This window comes from Dasypus novemcinctus, chromosome 18, assembly GCF_030445035.2.
Source record: "Dasypus novemcinctus isolate mDasNov1 chromosome 18, mDasNov1.1.hap2, whole genome shotgun sequence".
NCBI classification, from domain to species: Eukaryota; Metazoa; Chordata; class Mammalia; order Cingulata; family Dasypodidae; genus Dasypus; species Dasypus novemcinctus.
This window is the reverse complement of record NC_080690.1, coordinates 33,248,164-33,263,774: the sequence shown is the minus strand read 5'-3', so window position 1 is coordinate 33,263,774 and position 15,611 is coordinate 33,248,164. Positions and strand designations below refer to the sequence as shown.

The following is a 15,611-nucleotide window of genomic DNA, read 5'->3' as shown; positions in this document are numbered from 1 at the left end:
CCAGTCAATCCCCAAGAATGCTGATGGGGGCAGAGTGGTCCATCCTGGCGTGGCTATGGCGAAAGCCCCGGTGGAGTGACGATGGCTTGGGCACCGTCAGGGTGGCGCTGACGGCAGCCTCGCCAGCAGTCTCCTCCATGGCACACCCTGGTGGTGCAGCCTTGCCTGTGCCGCTCCAGGGACGGGGAGCTCAGCCTCTGTCTCCACCTGCTTTCTCTCAAGGGCCGCTCCGGGAGGGCTCGTGCAAGGTAGATGGCTCTGCCCGTCCGGAAGGTCAGGAGGCCCGAGAAGCCAGGTTCCCTGGGCCTTGGGTGCAAACGCCAAGGAGGGGAACTGGGGCGCACTGCTCAAAGCCGCCCGCGGGCCCCAGCTGACGAGCATGAAACCGCGGCCGCGGCGTGAAGGCTGTGTGGAGGAGGGGACGCGTGGCCCGGGGATCGGAACTGGAGAGCGACAGGGACTGGCAGGAGAGAGGCAAGAGGGGGGCCTAGGAGGGTTGCTGTGTTTCCTTGCACTGGCCTGGGGTGGTGCGAGACAGTTTGGAAAGGAACCAAAATGCTTAGAGGACTTCAGCGGCCCCATCCCAGGAAGTGGAGGCCTTCCCCCAAAGGCTTTCACGTCCTTCTCCAGGGTCCCTGTAACGCCACCAGGGCAAGAGGCAGACCCCATCTGACAAACGATCGGGCCAAAAAGGCCCCAGTAATGGGGGTGCCACGACATGTGGTGGGATAGTGGAGATTGACTGTAGCTTGGAGGCTCCAGGTTCATTCGCGCTCCAGCCTGGGACACCCTTCCCTTTTCAGTGCATATGCAGTGCAAAAGCCACCTCTTTCTGGAAGCCCTCCTAGGTTTCTCTCAAATGCAAACACATTGTGTGCCCCGCAGTTTGCCTGGCCTCCCTTCGTCTAGCCTGTGGTACATGATTGCATCCGTCACTGCCACCAGATACAGCAGCCCACAGAATGAGCGGGCCTGTCAGTCTCTTTTGGCACCCAGCTCAGTCGCTGTGCCGGGCCGCGGCTGGCAGTGGGGGGGACCGCGCCATCTGGCAGCTCTCTACAAATGCCACAGTCCTGACTAGACAGGGAAAGCCCCGGCCTCTGGAGCAGTCTTGAGTCGAGTCACTTAAGCCCTTGCCTCAGCTTCCCGGTCTGTGAAATGGGCCAACAGTGTCGCCCAGTTCACAGGATTGGAGTGAGGACGAATGCCCGGGTGGGGTAGGTCAGCACAGAGGCTGATGGTTAGTAGGGCCTCAGCTCACAGAGGCCGTGGGAGGGGTCAGAGGTACCCGCTCCACGCCGAGGTCAGGTGGGCCATCCGGAGTTCCAGGCCCCGGGCAGACCCAGCCCTTCCTCTGCCGTCGCAGGGGTCCAGGGCGCTGGGAACCTGGCTCCCTCTGGTGGTCGTGGCGGGAAGCACTCTTTCCCTCCATCCCCTCTAGAGGGCGCTGTGGGCGCGCGGCTCGCGTTTCCTTCCGCGGCCACTGCCCAGCCTTTATCCAGCAATTATCAGCCCGGGGACCTGTCGGCAGAGATGGATCAGGAGCCGCCGGGCGGGCTGAAGGGTGGAGAGCCATCGCGCACCGCCTGGAGGGGCCTAACAGGGAGCTTTGGCTAGAACTGGGTGGAGGGAGTCAAGGAAGGCTTCCTGGAGGTTGTGTCCTCTGAGCTGGGTCTCAGGATGGCAATAGGTTCCTGTGGACTCCGCTTTCCTTCTGCATGTCTTCCGGGCCTGGTGGGCGTGTGGGGGGGGCAGTTCGTGCAGCAAATGTGAGTGGGGCTGGGGCCTGAACTCAGGCAGGCTGCAGGCAGCCCCCGCCTCTGCTCCCGGCGGCTCTGGGGCGGTCCCCGGCTGTTTCCGCACTTGCCCCTCCATCCAGGTCCCACACCCGGGCTCACTGACCCCCTCCCCCCGGGGCCCGGCCCCCGCTAACACCCCCGGCTTCTTTCAGGGGCGCCTCGTCAGTGTGACGTGCAGGGAGGAAGATGGCTGCCCAAGGGCTGCTGCAGGCAGCGCTGCTGCCGCTGGGTCTGCTTCTCCTGGCCCAAGGTAAGGCTTTCCTGGGGCTGCCCTGGGGCTGGGGCGTCTCCTACCTTAAAATACCCCCACGTTAGGGCAGCTGCTAGCACTACCCTAATCCCTCCCGGCAGCCACAGGCCTGCAGGCACAGCTTGGCAAATGGTGCCTTGGAGAAAACAAAAAGATGCCCCTTCCTCCTGGCAGATGCAGTCCCACACTAGGGTGCACAGCTTGGGTTGGGGACATGGACTGGATTTCATAACCCCCCTCACCCCGGCAACCAGAGCATCCTTGTGCAGTGCCCAGACTACCCAACTGTCCTTGGCAGCCATGACCTCAAACTATACTTTATTGCTGTTAAAATATTTTTTTTCTTTGAAATCATTATTAATATTGAGGTTGTTCTTTTCCTGTCATACTTTGAAGCCGATACTTTGTACGTGTACATCTACAAAATGCAGATGTTTTGTAGAGCCCTTGAGGCGTAGGCCCTTTAGCAGGTGTGCGGGTCACAGGTGCTGAGCTGTGTAGTCTCAGCCCAGGCGCCACCCCTTCCCATGCCCCTGGCTGGCACCCGAGCCCACCTGTAGCCTCCGCCTTCCCCAGGTACCTGCGGTGGAGGCACCCAGGAAGACTTTCGCTTCTGCAGCCAGCGGAACCAGACGCACACGAGCAGGCTCCAATACGAGGAGACAGAAGAGCTGCACATCTCCATCAAGAACTCCGAGGAGGCCCTCAGAATCCGCGCCCCCTTCCCCGGGGTTCCCGAGGCTTCCCAAGTCTTCCCTGGCCCCAAGGGTCTCTACCACTTCTGCCTCTACTGGAGCCACCACAGCGGGACGCTGCACCTCCGCTACGGCAAGCGGGACTTCCTGCTGAGCGACCGGGCTTCGGACCTGCTGTGCTTCCTGCATCAGAAGGAGAGCCCGGCCCCGGACCCCCCGCTGCTCGCCACCACCGTCAAGTCCTGGTGGAGCCCCCAGAACACCAGCCTGCCCAGCGCCTCCGGCTTCACCTTCTCCTTCCTCAGTAAGGGGCCTTCCAGGCAGACAGGAGCTGGGCGGAGGCCCAGAGGCGGGGAAGGCGAAGCGCCAGGCAGGCTCCAGGTGGCAGGGCCCGCTTCAGAAGGCCTCGTGGGTGGTAGGGATGAGGGTGGCGGGGCAGAGTGCCCCCCAGAGACCACAGGGAAGGCCGGGTGAAGGCAGATGAGGTCTGAGAAGCCTGCGAGGGGAGGGAGTGGGAAGTTGGGATGGATGTCAGGAGAAGAATCCGCTTTCATCAGCAGCATCGGAGCTGCTTTATCTCCATTTCACAGAGAAGGAAACTGAGGCAGAGGGCGGCTAGTACAGCTTGTGAGTGGGGGAGCGAGGATCTGAACCCAGCAGCTGATTGGCTCGAGGTGGGAGAGGGCAAGGGTCAGGAAAGGAGCTGGCTGGCCCTGAGGTGCCAGCCTGTGTCCTGCCTGGAGGAGGCAGGTGTGAAGCGGCCACTGCCTCCTTCTACATGCTGGGTTGGGGGCAGAGAGGAGAGGGGGGCCACGGGCCCCAAGGTTTTGCTGGGGGTCCAGGATTTCCCTGTTCGGACGCCTTTCAGGCAGCTCTGGTTTGGGGCAGGGCTTCCTTCCCCCCCGCCCCCCGCAGGCTTGGGAGGCACAGCTCTTCGAGCATTCTAGCAGGTCCAGGTCCCGAGAACGCTGGGGTGGGTGGCGGGGGCAGACCTGGCTCCGGGCCCAGGTGCTGCCCAGTGCAGCAGGGAGCAGGGTGGGCGGGCAGGGAACTTGGGGCGAAGTCAAGCAGAGTTGCACTCCGGCTTCCCGAAGAGCAGGCTGGGCGTGGCTTTTTTTTTTCCATTTTTTTATTACCTTTTTTTTTTAAAAAAGGTACATAGATCACACAAAATGTTACATTAAAAAATATAAGAGGCTCCCATACACCCCACTCGCCACACCCCCTCACTCCTTCCACATCGACAGCTTCTTTCTTTAGTGTGGTACATTCATTGCATTTGATGAGTGCATTTTGGACCACTGCTGCACAGCATGGATTATAGTTCATGTTGTAGTTTACACTCTCTCCCAGTCCATCCAGTGGGTCATGGCAGGATATATAATGCCTGCATCTGTTCCTGCCATATCATTCAGGACAACGCCAAGTCCCGAAAATGCACCCACACACCTCTTCCTCCCACTCCCTGCCTCAGCAGTCCCGTGGCCACTGTGTCCACATCAGGGGTCTTGGGTCTATGTGAGCCGGGCTTTTCAAATCACCCAAAACATCCGGCTTTCTGGCTTCTCATTAGGAAGCCGGCCTGCCTTGATGGCCCAGGGCGTGCCCCTCCCCACGTGCCCACGCCCCCCGCCCGTCACCCGTCCTCTGGGTCCCCGGCCTGACCCCTGGAGCCTGGGGGTGTGTGGCTCCTGGCGCCACTGTGCCAGCCCTCCATGGGAGGGGTCCGACGTCCCCAGGCCCAGGGATGTCGTTGGGGCTCCGTGTGCACAGCCTGATGGTGGCTGGGTGGGGGCTAGGCAGGGCAGTACCCCCCCCCCCCCGCTGGGGCAGGAGTTGCTGGGGCTCCATCTGACAGAGTCCGCCCCCCATCTGGCCAGTCCCCTCCGCCTCTCGGTGCCTCCGTTTCCCTCTTCTGCAAAACGGGGACAGACGCACCCCGAGTCGTCGGAGGATCCGGGGGCTGGATCCATGCCAGCTCCTCAGCCCACGGCCCCGGGTGGGGCTGTCCCCCTCCCCAGGGCCCCCCCAGAAGGCCTCCCACAACGCCTCGGTGGGCATGTGCGAGCTGAAGAGGGACCTGCAGCTGCTGAGCCAGCTTCTGAAGCACCCGGCCAAGAGCTCGAGGAGGCCCACCCCCTCCGGCCAGTAAGTGCGGCTGGCGTGGGGGCTGCGAGGGGGCGTCCCCCAGACCTGGCCCTGGGCAGGGCGGGCACCCGGAGTGGGGAAACAGGTCACCGTCCTCTCCAGAACGTTCCCTGGGCCTCCCCTGCTCTGGCTGCCGTTCCTTCCCCTCCTGGGGGAGCTGAGACAGCGTTCCCCAGGCCACCCCTGCCCACCCCTACCGCAGGGGGGCCGCTCCAGGCCCCCCTTCCCTACCGTGCAGGAGGGACTCTTGGTCCACTCTGGAGCTCAGCCGACTGCGCCGAGGTGGGCAGGGCTGCCCCTGGCTGCCGGGCCGGGTGTGCTGGGTCCAGCGGGCCCCCCCAGCTCTCTCCCGTTTCTCCATCTCCCCGTGCCAGCCCTCTCTGCCCAGCTCACCCCGCCCTGCCCCTGCAGCCCCCCCACTCATCTGCTGTTTCTGTCTTTTATCCCCCGCCCCTCCCTCTGCCGGGAATCTGCCTGTGTCTCTTGGCCCCGCTCTTGGCTCCCCCTCTCTGCCCGACCCCCCCAATCTGCCTCCCCCGCAGTCACCCTCCCTCTCCTCCCTGCCAGGCACCTGCAGAGCCTCGAGTCCAAGCTGTCCTCCGTGCAGTTCACGGGGAGCAAGGTGTCCTTTGAGGAGGACCGGGTCAACGCCACGGTGTGGAGGCTCCCGCCCTCGGCCGCCCTCCAGGACCTGCACCTGCACTCCCGCCTGGAGGTCAGGGGTGGCTTCTGCGCTGGGCCGGGGCAGGAAGCAGCCGTGGGGCCCTGGAAGTGGAGCCACGAGCTCCCCACCCCATGGCCTCTCCCCAGGCCCCAGGAGAGCCCCCACCGGCCAGGGGCTCCTCATGGCACCAGGTCCTTCCCGGGCCCCGTGGTTGGGACAGAGACGGGGGAGCCCACCTGTCCAGGCACCCCTGCCTCGGGGCTGCCCCGTGGGGAGCTTGTTTGTCTGGGAGCCTGGCCCACCACCCCGGGCTGCCGACGGCAGGGTTTGGGATCTGGAGCTCTGGGGATCCTCCCAGGCAGCCCGCCCCGGGCCTCTGGGCTCTAACCACAAGGCTCCCCAGCCAGAGCTCGCGCCGAGGAGGGGAGGGGAGGGCGGCCATGGGGAGTCAGGCCTGGCTGCCTCCAGGATGCGGGCTCAGAGGTAGCGGCCTCCAGGGCAGCGTGCGTGCTGGGGAGTGGGGGCCCGGGGGCCACCTCTGGCTGAGCCTGGAAGGGACTCTGGTCCTGCAGGAGGAACAGGGCGAGGTCCTGGAGTACTCGGTGCTGCTGCCGCGGGAGCTTTTCCAGAGGACCAAAGGCCGGAGAGAGGAGGCCGAGAAGAGGCTCCTTCTGGTGGACTTCAGCAGCCAAGCCCTCTTCCAGGTGGGCCCCCGACCCCCGGAGAAAGCCGCCTCTGTCTGCTGGGGCGACCGAGGGCGGGCGCGGAGCCCAGCCCCCTCCTCCAGGAGTGGAAGCCTTTCCTGTGAAATCAGACATTGGAGCACGATGCATAATTTCCCCTGGAGAGGTCGAAGAGGTGTTGTTTTTACTCTGGTGTAAATGACTACGTAGGCAAGAATGTTTTCCAAAGGGAGACTCAGCATTGCAGAGCAATGCGTTGGGAGAGGCGGAAAATACTGAGAGACGAGGGGACTTCCGGACCTTTCTTCTTCCAGCCCTGAGTCCCCTCCCTGCTCTCCTCCCTCAACCCCATCTCTCTAGGACAAGAATTCCAGCCAAGTCTTGGGCGAGAAGGTCTTGGGGATCGTTGTGCAGAACTCCAAAGTGACGAACCTCACAGAGCCTGTGGTGCTCACCTTCCAGCACCAGCCCCAGCCGGTGAGGGGGGACGCCGGCCGGACATGGGGCCAGGGCCGCTGGCTTGGCCAGACCTGCCCGTCCGCCCCACCCACCCCGCTTCACTGTCCTTAACAAAAAGATGAGCTGGCCAGGTCCCAGCGGGGTGGCGGGCGGCAGTGTTCTGGACGTCCCCTGCCCGGGCCATAAAGGGGTGGACTGTAACGGAGCCCGTCCTCCTCCTTTCTTGTCCCTACAGAAGAACATCACTCTACAGTGTGTATTCTGGGTTGAAGATCCGACCTGTGAGTGGGGGTGGGGGGGGGCTGTGGGCTGGGCAAGTGTCTGGAGGAGGGCGGAGGCCCTGGAGGGGGAGGGAGAGGGGGAGAACCAGGGAAGGCTTCCTGGAGGAAGATGGGCTCGGAGGAGGGAATGGTGGCCAGCCGGGGCGCTGCCAGGTGGAGCGCAGGCTTGGGAAAGTGATGCCGTGGGGCATTTGGGGGCCACGGTGTGGGCCTGGGGGCCGGGCTTGACCAGTGCTCCATGCCACCTCGTCCTCAGGGAGCAGCCCGGGGAGCTGGAGTGACGCTGGGTGTGACACCGTCAGGAGAGACACGCAGACGTCCTGCCGCTGCAACCACCTCACCTACTTCGCGGTGCTGATGGTGAGCTGGTCCCCTCCTGCCAGTGGCTTCGGGAGGTCATGCATTTGCCCAAGGCCACATGGCTAGTGAGTGCCAGAGCTGGTCTGGAAAGCCCTTGCTCCGGGTTCCCACCTTTTCATGTGCCTTGAAGTCACCTTGGGAAGAGGATGGAATGCAGATTCCTGGCTCCAGCTAGGATCCCCAGGGCTGGGGTGGGACAGGCATGTGTTTCCACGAGTCCCAGGGGACACAGGTCTGGGGAGGTGGGTCCAGGGCCCCCAAGGGCACGGACCCTGCGTGGCACAGAATCTCAGGGTCAGAGGAGCCCGGCGGCCGTCCGGCCCCTGAGGGGGCCCAGCTGGGGCTGAACGTGCCTGGGTGGGGGCGAGGGGCCTCCCTCATGGGGGGCCTGAGCCGTGGTGACTGTCGTAGAAAATACAGAGTGCCAGGACAGAAAGAGATTTTCGGGGGCCCAGGGCGCCTGGAACGTGGTGGACTGTAGAATACCCACCCACCTGAAAATCGCGCTCATGGGGACTCGTTCTGTTCCCGTCGGGAGCTGGGGGGCTCAGAGACGCCCGAGGCGCATCTGGGAGCGCAGCTGCCCCTCACCTGGGGCGAAACCTCGGGTCGAGCTGGGGACACTGAGGCCAGCCCTGACTGGTCTCCCGGGCACAGGTGCCTTCTGTGGAGGTGGCCGCCGTGCACAAGCAGTACCTGACGCTCCTGTCGTACGTGGGCTGCGTCATCTCCGCCCTGGCCTGCGTGGTCACCATCGCCGCCTACCTCTGCTCCAGGTAGGGCCTGCGGGGGGCGAGGAGGGGGCCTGCACGACCACAGAGACCCACCCCGGAGACGCCCCGTCCCGTGGAACTGGAAACGTGGGAGGGGTGGGGGGGCGTGTCTCCCCTTCAGGATGGTTAGATGCACAGGATTTACAAACTTGAATTAATTGCCAACATTTAAATATCAGAAGAGTTCACCTAAGAATCTGGATTCCTGCCTCTGTGTAATCAGAGGGGACACCACTGGGTCCACGTCATAATTAAACGGTGATGGTAATGACAGTGGGAACTTACATCACATGTCCCATGCCCGGGGCCTTCCCTAAGAGCTCTCCGTGGATTGACTCACTTCATTCCCCACCCACCCAGGAGGGAGTGCTCAGAGAGGGTGAGCGGCCTGCCTGAGGTTGCCCAGCGAGGCAGTGGCAGAGGTAGACCTTGGACCCGGCCACCTGGCTCCAGGCCCCACGGCCGCAGAGCTGGGCTGAGGGGCAGCAGCCGCCGTGGACGGGCACAGCCTCAAGGCTCTCTCGGCCGCCCCCTCTCTGGGGACTCTTTTGGGACCTGTCCTCCGCGGGCATTTGCATTTGACTCCCCCCAGGGCCCAAGGGTCGGTCTGTCTGGATCCTCCGGGGAGAAGGCACCTGCGGGCCCCCTTCGGAGGAGGGACGCGCGCCCTGGCTGGGTCTCAGTTGGGGCGCACCTGCAGTCAGGCTCTGTGCCTGTTTGGGTAGAGGGGAGACGCCTTTAATTCTGTGGGGCACCTGGGGTATCCCCACCTTCCTTGAGGAGGGGGGGAGAGGAGGGAGGAGAGGAGCAGAGGGCACCCCCCACACACACCTGTTGCCTTTCTCCCCCGGCCCGCCAGGGCACACGCACCCCCCCCCCCCGCACCTGTTGCCTTCCTCTCCCGGCCCGCCAGGGTGACCCGCCCCTCCACCCGCGCAGGAGGAAGCCCCGGGACTACACCATCAAGGTGCACATGAACCTGCTGCTGGCCGTCTTCCTGCTGAACGTGAGCTTCCTGCTCAGCGAGCCCGTGGCCCTGGCGGGCTCCGAGGGGGCCTGCCGCGCCAGCGCCATCTTCCTGCACTTCTCCCTGCTCGCCTGCCTCTCCTGGATGGGCCTCGAGGGCTACAACCTCTACCACCTGGTGGTCGAGGTCTTCGGCACCTATGTCCCCGGCTACCTCCTCAAGCTGAGCCTCGTGGGCTGGGGTAAGCGGAGGGGATGGGGCGCTCCCTGCGGCTCAGGAGGGGCCCACGGCGAGTCCCCCAAGACCTGCCTCTCCCCTCGGCGTCTGGCACGACGCAGGTGCCTGCTCCTGCCCCACCACCTCCCTCTCTATTCCCGCTCTGCTTCCGTCACCCGCTCGTCCTTGGCTGAGTCATGGTCCTCTTTAGGTAAATGAGGCTGGGGGTCCTTTCCCCAAGAAATTCTCCGTATTACTCATCCCCTTAAAAGTGGATCTGTGGGCAGGGCCACCATGTATGGATGTACAGGTTGTGGACTGCTCAAAGGCACCCAGCTGGGGGGTGAATAGGACTGAACACCAGTCCTCCACTTAATTCACTCCGATCCCCGCCTGTGGATGCCCCAGAAACCCGGGGAACAGAGTCCCCATGACTTAGGCTTTTAGTCTCAGCCAAGGACAGCCTGACTCACCCAGGGCCCAGAGCTCTGTTGAGTCCAACCTGGAGGCCAGGGGTTCCCGCCAGAAATCCCTGTACACGTTTCACAGCCCCTCAACCCCCACACGTCCCTGACCCCAACACTTCTTCCTGCTGCGCGTCTCACCCAGCCCCTCTGGTTCCTTCATCCGTTCCCGTGATACCCCTCAGTGCAAGGAGCTGGGCACTGGGCGCTGGGCGGCCCCTGCAGGGAGCTCTCCCCCTGCACCTCGTGGGCCGGTCAAGGCCTGCCCAGCCGCTCCCCGATGATGGAACTCCGAATGTCCCAGGAGCTCCCTCGACCCCACAGTGCCCGGCCCCCCTCTCTCTTCCTGACTTCTAGAGCCTCAGCAGGGCACTCTAGGCTCTTCCGCCTGCAGGCTCAGACAGCGCGGGGCAGGCTTAATCCAGGCCAGAGGGCCCCTGTGGGAAACCCCGCTGCAGTGGAGGGTCCGAGCTGGGGGACCCTTCCCCAGCTGGGGCTGGGTGGGCTCTGGCAGCACAGGCTCGAGAGGCCCATGTAGGGTGGGGGAGAGGGTGGGCTCGGGAGGTGGGAGACGGAGCGCCTCGCTGTGCCACCCCAGGGTTCCCCTTCTTCCTGGTGATCCTGGTGGCGCTGGTGGATGTGAACAACTATGGCCCCATCATCCTGGCCGTGCACAGGACTCCGGAGAACACCATCTACCCCTCCATGTGAGTGGCTGCGTGGGGCGGGCAGCGGCACTGGCCTCGGCCGCCGAGGCTGGGAACAGCTGGGCGGGGGGGCTGGCCCGGAGGCTGCCAGGGCACTGGGCTGAGGCCAGGGTGGGGTGAGGGCAGCCAGCCCTGCCACTCCCACGCTGGGCGACCTTGCCTGGGTCCTGGCCCTCTCTGGGCCTCAGCTTCCTCATCTGTGAATGGGGATTTTGCAAAAGCAGATGAGCCCCATCGGGTCCCTCCGATGCACCTGTCTGTGGCCCGAGAGGACAGGGCCCGCTGCTGGCCACGCTAAGTGCTCGTGGCAGGACCTGAAGCCGGGGTCCCTGAGCCCCAGGCCGGGCAGGGGCCCTCTCCACTGGCTCAGCAGCTTGAGAATTTCAGCCCTTCACAGCCTGACCTCAGGGTTCTTGCCCCGCCCTTGTATCATCTGTGTCGTTATTTACTTAATGTTTTCCTTTAACTCCTCTGAGTTTTGAACTTAAATGTGTGTTTTAAAAACTAGACCAACCTCGGGTCTGAACACGTGCGCCCGAGGCCTGTGGGAAGGGGAGTGTAGAGAGATGTTCGAGGCACGGGAGCGCCGCCCGGAGCCTTTCCCCCATGAAAGAGGAGCGGCCCGAGGCGCGCCCTCACGCCGGCCCCGTGCCCGCAGGTGCTGGATCCGGGACTCGCTGGTCAACCACGTCACCAACCTGGGCCTCTTCAGCCTGGTGTTCCTGTTCAACACGGCCATGCTGGGCACCATGGCGGTGCAGATCCTGCGGCTGCGCCCGCACACCCAGAAGTGGCCCCACGTGCTCACGCTGCTCGGCCTCAGCCTGGTCCTCGGCCTGCCCTGGGCCTTGGTCTTCTTCTCCTTTGCTTCTGGCACCTTCCAGCTCGTCGTCCTCTACCTCTTCAGCATCATCACCTCCTTCCAAGGTAGGTGGGGAGAAGACCTCCCCGCCCCGAGCCCGGACAGCACGGCCGCCGTGCCCCCCTGAGCGGGGGCGGGAAGACCGAGGGCACCTGAAGGTTGACCTGTTCGGGGCCTCAGTCTTCCCATCCGTGAGATGGGGGCACCCACCCCTCGACAAGTCTTTGTTGCGCACCTACTCTGTGCAGGCACTGGGCTAAGCCCGGGGCTGGGAGCCCGCTGGCTCTCGTGGCGCTCCCGTCCTAGTGGAGAAGACACGGTGGGTAGGCAGGCAGCCAGCAGAGGCGACTTGGGGGGTGAGGCAACCTTAGCGGGCGAAGTGCTGGACAGTGCCTGGGGTGGCGCGGGGGACACGTGGGGGAGCGTGGCCTCTCTGTAGGGGAGACTCTTGAAGGCAACGGAGGGAGCCAGCCTTGGAGAGATCTAGGGCTTCGTTACTCCAAGTGTGTTTTCTGGACCAGCAGTTTGGAAGCACAAACTCCAGCCCCACCCCTGACTGGCTGAACCAGAATCTGCATTTCACAGGATGCCAGGGGATTCCAGGGCAGGTCACAGTTGAGGAGCCCCAGTCTAGGGGAAAAGCACACCAGGCAGAGGGAGAAGGCAAAGCAAAGGTCCTGAGGCTGAGCCGGGCTGGGTGTTGGGAGAAGAGGGCTCAGGAGCGTGGCTAGAGCACAGCAGGCAGACGGGAGAGCGGGGGGCAGGAGGTGGGGAGAGGGGCCCAGGTGTGAGGCCTGTGTCCCCCACCCCACCTCTCCCATCTCTTAGAGATGCACATGCACCTGTTCTTGGCCACCTGGGTGGGAGGGTTGGGACAGGAAAACAGGGATGGCCGGGCCGGGCCAGGGACTCACGGTGGCTTATCAAGGTCAGCCCTCCACACAGGGTCGCTGGAAGGTGGGATTGGGGGAGGGGTGGCGGTGGGGATCCCCGGTCCCAGCTCTTGCTGGCTGCTTGCAGGGGCTCGAACTTTTTAAATCTTCATTTCCTCACCTGTGAGATGAAGGGGCCTCGGAGGATTATAAATAACCCCCATAGGTTCCCTCAGCTAAAGTTCCTCGAGTGTAATAAATCACAGGAACTGTTACTGGGGGCGGGGAGCAATATAGCCTGGTGGCTCCGGGCCCCGCTACTTTGGGACTTAGCCAAGTACCGGCACCACCCTGGCCCCAGTCCCCTCTTCGTAAAACAGTAATCGTGAGTAGGGCCCACCTCCTAGGAGTCTTGAAAGAATAAAGCGAGACGAGGGGTGTGAAAGGCCCGGGCCAGTGCGGGTGCATGGAAGGGGCCCCGCGTGGACCCCGCCTCACGGTGGTGTCCGCAGCCCGGGGTGGCGGAGGCGGGGGAGGGCGGCGCGGCAGGGCTGCTGGCAGGAGGAGGGCCGCCCCGGCTGAGCCCCATGTCCCCCACCGCCGCAGGCTTCCTCATCTTCCTGTGGTACTGGTCCATGAGGCTGCAGGCCCGCAGCGGGCCCACCCCTCTGAAGAGCAGCTCGGGCAGCACCTCGTCCAGCCGCATCTAGGCCACCAGCCGCCCGCTCGCCACTGCTCGGGGGCTCAGCGCCGGGGACGGCTGTCGTCGCAGCACCCGGCCTCCCAGCCGGCTAGGGGACTGCTTGGCTCCTGGGTCCAGCCCCCGATGGGCTCGGGGGTGCACCACCTTACGTGACACCACCTCCCAGCGGTCCTGCCCTGGGGCTGAGGCCCAGTCACCCCCACCGCCCCCCGCCCCAGCCCTCCAGCAGCGGGGAGGGGGCGGGGCTCGGAGCCTGCAGGCCCCGTTTCCCACCCCGGGACAGAAACGTGGCCACAGCTGCTCTGCCTCTGGTCGCCGTGTGGGCGCTCTGCAGCCCCCGCCGTGCTGACCTGTGGCCGGCACCCAGGGCCCACGGGCCAGGGCGGAGCTTTGGAGCCAGAGCCCTGGAGGAGGAGAGGCCGCTCCCCGGAGGACAGCCTCACGCCCCTACCTCCAAGACCAGCCCCCCCCCCCAACTTGCCTCCCCAGCCCTCCCTCCCCGCTCCCGGAGGCTTCCGGGGCCTCTCCCTGCTGTCCTGCCAGCCTCCTCTGACCTTCCCCTGTTCCCTGGGGGTTCCCCATTCTTCCCCCTCCCCTCTCAGGGCCTTCCCAGCCCCCTGCCCACATCCTGGGGTCCCCAGTTCCAGCACTGTATTTCGGGTGGTCGTTCCCAAGAGCCGCCGGGTGCCTGCTGTACACCTTTATCTCCTGCCTGCCCCTGACTCGGGCTTAGTATAGATGCTCTGGGCTGGGTAGGTCCTTCCTGGTTTCTCTAGAAACAGCATCGCCCTTGCTCAACAACTGCCAGGTCCACCCTTCAGAGGGACCCTCAGGTGCTCCCGAAGCCCTCGTGTGGCAAGAACCGTGGGGGGTAGCCGTGCAAACTTCAGAACCCCAGCAAGTTGTCTGAAGACTGACCTAACTCCCCTGGTGACACTGGCCCAGAGCCCGACGCTCTCCCAGCGGGCCATCTCCAAGTCCCTGCAATGACCTTGAGCACACGCGGCTGTCTATCACGGTTAACTGTGGCCGGCGCACACACTGAGCCACCACCGGCTGTGACCAGCCCTGGGCGAGGTGGTAGGGACCCAGAAGGCCTGCCCCTCGCCACACTGAGAGCTCTCAGGCCAGTGCACAAGGCACTGGTGAGGCAAGGGCTCCTGGAGCTACAGGCACGGGGTTAGGGGTTGCTGTCGTTCCTGGCTGAGAATCCAGAAAGACTTCCTGCAGGAGGTGGCACTGGATCTCACTCTTTAAGAGATTTTCTTTTTAAGTACCAGTTCTTCTGTCTTTTGATTAAAAAAAAAAAAGCTCATTGTAGAGAAGTTGGAAACTGTAGACAAGTATAAAGACAGCAATAAAAATTGACTGCCTTCATCACCTAGGAAACCAGCCTGACCGCTTTGGAGCTTTTCTTTCTGAGCCTTCTCCTCTGTTTCAGTTTTAAGTCACTGAGTCAAATGTCTCGGGACACATAGTAACACAGACAAGATAAGGGAACCGTGTGTGAACAAAACCAACCGCTGCAAACCTCAGTGGTGGCGCAAGGGGAGGATGGCTGGGTTGGTGCTGGGCGGGCGACAGGAGGGGGGCGCGCACGAGCTGAAGTGCCCCGCGTGGGGGAGGCGCGGCGGCACCACTCGGCTCCAGCCCTTCATTTTCCTGCCTTTTAAGAGAAATGACAAAACCAGATTGTGGCGTGAAATCCCCTGCTTTTAAAGTTACAGCTAATCAGAGAGAGAAAAAATCCCTGGCCAAAGAAATCACACTTGAGGCAGAATCCAGCCCTTGCCAGGACGCAGATGCGTGTGGCCAGTTTTTTGACGGCACGTGGCTGCACGGACCCCCCTGCCGCTGCCTTCAGCCTTGTCCCAGCGAGCTCGCCTTCCTGTCTGTGACGACAGGGACGGCAGGCCGCGGAGGTTTCGGTCCCCGTTTGGGTATGAGACGAGTCACGTTGGATCATCACCGTTTGTGTCCTGGTAGAGGAGCCCAGTCTCAATCCAAACCCCGTCCCAGGTCCCACCGGCGCTGCACAGTCTCCTCCCTCCTCTCCTGGCTGCTCCAGGGGAAAGGGGCCTCTGGAGTTGGACGAGATGGATGAGAAGCCCCTCGGCGGCCTGGGGTGGGCCGGCCGTGCGCCCTAAGGACGTGGGTGTGGGACCTTGGGGGGCCTGTGGGGACTCAGCACCTTGGCGCCCTGTCTCCCTCCTCGGCACCTCCATTCCGAGGGGTCAGAGCCAGCTCCCTCCTCCAGGGTCCTCCAGCCTCTGTTACAGGGTCTCTCTGAGCCCCTTCACTTGGCTGGGGGGGCCACCTCCACTCCCATCCTTGGTCGGGGGGGACCAGCCCCTCCCCAGGCAGAGGGCAGGCCCCTCACACGAGTTCTCCCGTTTTAGAGAAGTCTGGAACATCTAGTGCCCGTTTCTGAGGTGGGCTGGTGGTGGGGCGAGGGTCTTGGGTCTGGTCCCATCATCTCACACTCGGCCCGGTTGGGGCTCCTGGAGTCTTCGGCTGCTTCTTTTGCCCCTGATGCATCTTGTCCGGCAGCTTCCTGGACTGTGGGCTTTAGACAACAGGACAGGTCCAGGTTTGGGTCTGGAAAGATTCCTCTGGTGGGGAAATGGATTGGGTTTCCAGAGGACAGGCTGCCGGCCAAGACTGGCCAGAGGAGCCACGGCCTTGCCCTGAAAACGTGTGCCCCGCCC

The 15,611-nt window shown here is 63.6% G+C and overlaps 1 protein-coding gene across 11 annotated transcripts in view; it reads left to right on the top strand.

Moving 5' to 3' along the window:
- The window catches only part of ADGRG1 (adhesion G protein-coupled receptor G1), a 39,211-nt gene extending 24,916 nt beyond the window's left edge, over window positions 1-14,295 (top strand). For all 11 annotated transcript variants that reach the window (XM_071209149.1, XM_004468511.4, XM_058279953.2 and 8 more), the window contains 13 exons: window positions 1,952-2,049; window positions 2,626-3,048; window positions 4,766-4,892; window positions 5,460-5,607; window positions 6,129-6,260; window positions 6,600-6,716; window positions 6,934-6,979; window positions 7,236-7,339; window positions 7,997-8,115; window positions 9,052-9,320; window positions 10,358-10,466; window positions 11,125-11,393; window positions 12,807-14,295. In XM_071209149.1, coding sequence (XP_071065250.1) covers window positions 1,986-2,049; window positions 2,626-3,048; window positions 4,766-4,892; window positions 5,460-5,607; window positions 6,129-6,260; window positions 6,600-6,716; window positions 6,934-6,979; window positions 7,236-7,339; window positions 7,997-8,115; window positions 9,052-9,320; window positions 10,358-10,466; window positions 11,125-11,393; window positions 12,807-12,910 — 2,031 coding nt within the window. In that variant the 5' untranslated portion in view covers window positions 1,952-1,985 and the 3' untranslated portion in view covers window positions 12,911-14,295. The remainder of the gene's footprint in view (window positions 1-1,951; window positions 2,050-2,625; window positions 3,049-4,765; window positions 4,893-5,459; window positions 5,608-6,128; window positions 6,261-6,599; window positions 6,717-6,933; window positions 6,980-7,235; window positions 7,340-7,996; window positions 8,116-9,051; window positions 9,321-10,357; window positions 10,467-11,124; window positions 11,394-12,806) is intronic.
- Window positions 14,296-15,611: the final 1,316 nt, after the last annotated feature.